Genomic DNA, 4,568 nt, shown 5'->3' on the forward strand with positions numbered 1-4,568 from the left:
AAAAAAAAAAGTTGTCTGGATTTCGCTCTATATTCATTTTTTCTAGCGTTCCATTTTGCCCCGCCGTCTCATTTTGCCCCACTGTCCCATTTTGCCCCACTCTCCCCTATATATGATATGTATTATTGTGTATATACTATATATACACTGTCCCATTTTGCCCCACTCTCCCCTATATATACTATATATACATATAATATATACTATATTAATTTGAGAGTGGGGCAAAATGAGACGGCGGGTCAAAATGGGACGCGAGGCAAAATGGAACGCTAGAAAATATGAATATAGAGCGAAATCCAGACAACTTTTTTTTTACCTAATATGAGTTCAAAAATGATGATTTTAGGTTAAGTCAGTGACATCAGTCTATTCTGTCTTTATCGTTATTTTGTAATCTGAAGCAGATAAGAGAATTTTGATAGACCCCTTTTTTGGAGAGAATTTCAAGGGCTATAAAAAAGGTTATTATAAAAATTTCGCTATCTTGATTATAGAAATGATAATTCGCTGTTGAACTCAGTGACAACAGTCCATTTTACAGTTTTTGGCTACTATTTTGTAATCTAAGAGAGATAAGAGAATTTTTATCAGAACCTTATTTATAGAGAATCTCAAGGGCTACAAAAAATATTCCTAAGAAAATTTCGCTATCTTCATTACAAGAAAAATAATTTTGAGTTGACTCAATGGTCCACTCTGCAGTTTTCGGCGAGTATCTTGTAATCTAAGAGGGATGCGACTAATTTGATGGATATATTTTAAAAAGATCATTATGAAAATTTGTCGATCTCCATTGGATCTCAAGATATTTGGTAAACTTCTTGAGAATCGACTCGGATTGTGAAAATTCTCTTAGAATTCATGGGAAGTCCCTGAGTTCTTTCAAATTATTTCAAAAACTTGACGAATTTTCTTCGAAGGTTCCAGAAACTTGGAGCATTCTTTCAAAATCTCTGTAAATCTCGATTCCTCTAAAATTTCTAGAAACTTGAACAACTCTGCCGCAATTTTTTGAAGTTTCTCCTCTTTGTTCCTAGAAAGTTGGAGATTCCTCTGGAAATTTTGAAAAGTCTCTGAAATTACTCCAAAATGTTTAGAAGTGATTGATATATTCAAAATTTCTTGAAACTCAAAGAATTCTATCGAAATTTCTAGAAAACAGGTGAATTTTCATGAGTGTTATTTTTCTTTGTATATTTGATTTGATCTTGCAATTGGCCTGGTGCTGTCAGAGTTGGAAAATTTTGAAATTTTTAAGAAATTTCCGAACTAAAACTGTCTGACAGCCTCAAATACTGCGCTCTGATTGGCTGAACTTCGAGTTAGGAGAATAACCAGAAATACTTGGATTCTCTCGAAATGTTTCCAAGTTTATTCAATTCTTTCAAAATTTCGAGTTTCTTCGATTTCTTCCATATTCCTACAAACTTACGAAATTCTCCTGAATTCGTTAGAAAATTCGGAAACTTGCAAAACCCCCTCGAATTTCGGGGAATTTTCCAGCATTCTCATGAAAATTTTAGCATTTCCTAGAATTTTGTTAGATGGTGCTTGCCGTCATGAGACACTCCGCGAATCAGCCCCCACGATGAAATCTAAGAAGAATTCACGTCAAAATGGAAATTGAACAATCTAAATTAAAAACCCCTGACAGAAAGTTGGGAATTAACTGATGGAAAAATGATAACTTGAAAAGTGCTTGAAAAGTGCAAACGTGAAAAATTAGCTGCTAATGAGCTCTAAATCATCTGATATTGGAAAACAGATTTTACTCCATTTTACAATGACTTTTTGCTAACTTGCGGTAAGCTAGCAGCAACGGCATTTTCCCAGAAAGTACATGAGCAAAAAATTTTTTGAAAGCGTAGGAAATTGGCTCTCAATGAGCTTTAAATTATCCAATGTCAAAAACAGAATCCTGTTCATTTTTGCGAATTTTTCCTGTTGACTTGCAAAAGAATTGGCACTCCCCGGTATTTTTTTCCTTTCATTTCCTTTCAAAACTAACAGGATTCATCCCTAGTCTGTAAGCATGTACTAGCATCCTCTTCTTTAAAAAAAAACAAAAAAAATCAATTTTTTTTTGGACAAAAAAATTGAAAAATTTGTTTGAAAAAAAAATGAATTTTTTTTTTGGAAACGTGAAAAATTAGCTGCTAATGAGCTCTAAATCAGCCGATACTGAAAATCAGGTTGTTCTCCATTTTAAGATGATTTTTCTGCTAACTTGCAGTAAGCTAGCAGCAACGGCGTTCTTCCAAAAAGTATATTAGCAAAAAATTTTTTGAAAACGTAGAAAATTAGCTTTTAATCAGTTTTAAATTATCCCATGTCAAAAAAAAATTCTGCTCATTTTTGAAAATTTTTATTGCTAGCTTACAAAAAAGCTAGCATGGACACGTTTTTTTCAAAAACGACGTTAGCAAAAAATTTTTTGAAAGTATAAAATTAGCTCATAATGAGCTGCAAATCATCCAATAACGAAAATTCGATTCTGCTACTTTTGCCGGCTAGGTATACATACGTAATTTATCACCCATTCCTTTATCATTTGTAGCACATCGTTTTCTCGGAACAACGAAACATATGAGCACAGTCTTCTAATAGCAATGAATTGTTGACATGTAAAAATACGTAGACTTTTTCTTTTCCAGGTGCATCACTTCGTCACAGCTTCTCGTTTCCATCATTTTTATTTACAATTTTTGGCCTTTCCACGAATTTACTTCTATTTTCGTGATTTTTATTCCAGGTACTACCAAGTCTGTGGCGCCCTGACAAAAGCTAAATCCCACAGTGACAAAATCTACAGTTTCGACGCAGAACACGAGAAACGTCGAAAAGAGCAATTAAAAAAACTATTCGAGCGAACACCAGAGCAAGTAGAGGAGGAACAGACCCTCCTAACAGAGCTACGAAAAATCGAACAAAGGAAAAAAGAGCGAGACCGTAAAACCCAAGATTTGCAGAAATTAATCACAGCAGCTGATCACCAAGCAGACCCCAGGAAGAGCGAGAAGAAAGCTGTGAAAAAGAATACCACAACATCACGTAACAGACCAAACAAATCAGACGCTGCATACACCCAGAAACTCCAGGTCGTCGAGTCTGCGGGAATAAAATTCCCAGACTTTAAAAATAGCGGTGTGAGTCTTCGCTCCCAGCGAATTAAATTACCAAGCAGTCTTGGACAGAAGAAGATGAAGGGAATCGAGCAGATGTTGAATGAACTCCAGATAGAGCTCAATCCACCGCCCACCGAACAAATTTGCCAGCAGTTTAATGAATTACGAAGCGACATTGTTCTTCATTATGAGCTGCGAGGTGCTCTCGCTACTTGTGACTATGAATTGCAGTCGTTGCGTCATCAGTACGAGGCATTGGCACCTGGAAAGGTAATTGAATCGTTGTGTAATTTATGATTTACATAATTCATTGATGAATCGATTGTTTCAGACATTGACAATCCCTCCTGCTCTTTTACCTAAGAATGAACCAGAGACCAAGGCAGATATAATTGACGTTGTGGGATCCCCAACAATGCCCAATACGACACAATGATTTCTTAGTATTCTTTATTCGGTAATGGGGAGATGAAGAATAGGTGTCAAATGGAATAATTAAACTTGACGTAATTGGCGAAGATCTCTAAGACAATTGGGTTTGGAGTGAGATGTCAGCAGAAATTTTTGTAAAGAACTTTTCAAAGATATTTACGTGATGTGGAAATAGTTCGTAGGTTATTTTTATGAAATGAAATAAAAAGACCTCTTGACATTCACCTGAAGCTCTTCTATTCAAACATATTATAATTTCCCTGAAGATTCGTTTCCTATTTTTCATCACTAAACCAAAAATATCAAACGTCATAAATGATTGCATTGTCATCCAAATGAACTTCTGAAAAGTGTACTCAGGGGTGAGATGTAAATAATAACACATTACTTAATTACTTATATATCTGTGTATTTGATATTGTCGACAAAAAGTAACAATTTACGGTCAAACCGTATAATTTATCTACAACAATCTACAATAGATTACAATATGTTCTTTCATGTTTTTTTTTCATTATTCAATTACTTAAGTCATTAATCATTATTAGGCTGGTGGAGAGAAAGAAGACGAAGGGGGGAGGATTAAATTGGGGGAAAGAGGATGGTCTGAACATGCACCACACAAGCCCTCCACTGCTCTCACTCAAATATTATTTACTCGTTATCTGATAATTATAGTTTTTCCTCAATCTTTTCATTATTTAATTCTTTTTTGGGTTCATCATTGTTCCTACGATGAGAAATTTACTCTGATATTTCTAGCTGTACTTGGTACGAAATAATTAACCCGACTCTTGCATGCGGCATATTGGAGTGTATTCTCGACATTGGGTTTTCTCATTTCTGTTTTTTTCTCTTCGAGGAAAGATCCTACCCTTTTTTTGTGGTATGTTATTCCTATTATTATCATCATTTATATTTCCCAAAGTAGTCACCGAAGTTGGATTTTTATTGACCGGTCATGCACAGGCATCTACTCGACATGAATGAGTCGTTATCATTTAAAAA

General features: G+C 34.9%; 1 protein-coding gene across 1 annotated transcript in view; it reads left to right on the plus strand.

Annotated features, from left to right (window-relative positions):
- The window catches only part of LOC107040969 (DNA methyltransferase 1-associated protein 1), a 17,350-nt gene extending 13,566 nt beyond the window's left edge, over nucleotides 1–3,784 (plus strand). The window contains exons 2-3 of the mRNA XM_015261307.2: nucleotides 2,756–3,398; nucleotides 3,460–3,784. Of these exons, the coding sequence (XP_015116793.1) occupies nucleotides 2,756–3,398; nucleotides 3,460–3,564 (748 nt within the window). The 3' untranslated portion in view covers nucleotides 3,565–3,784. The remainder of the gene's footprint in view (nucleotides 1–2,755; nucleotides 3,399–3,459) is intronic.
- The last annotated feature ends 784 nt before the right edge of the window (nucleotides 3,785–4,568 follow it).

This window comes from Diachasma alloeum, unplaced genomic scaffold (assembly GCF_001412515.2).
Source record: "Diachasma alloeum isolate Michigan unplaced genomic scaffold, Dall2.0 Dall_scaffold_00351, whole genome shotgun sequence".
In the NCBI taxonomy this organism is placed as follows: Eukaryota; Metazoa; Arthropoda; class Insecta; order Hymenoptera; family Braconidae; genus Diachasma; species Diachasma alloeum.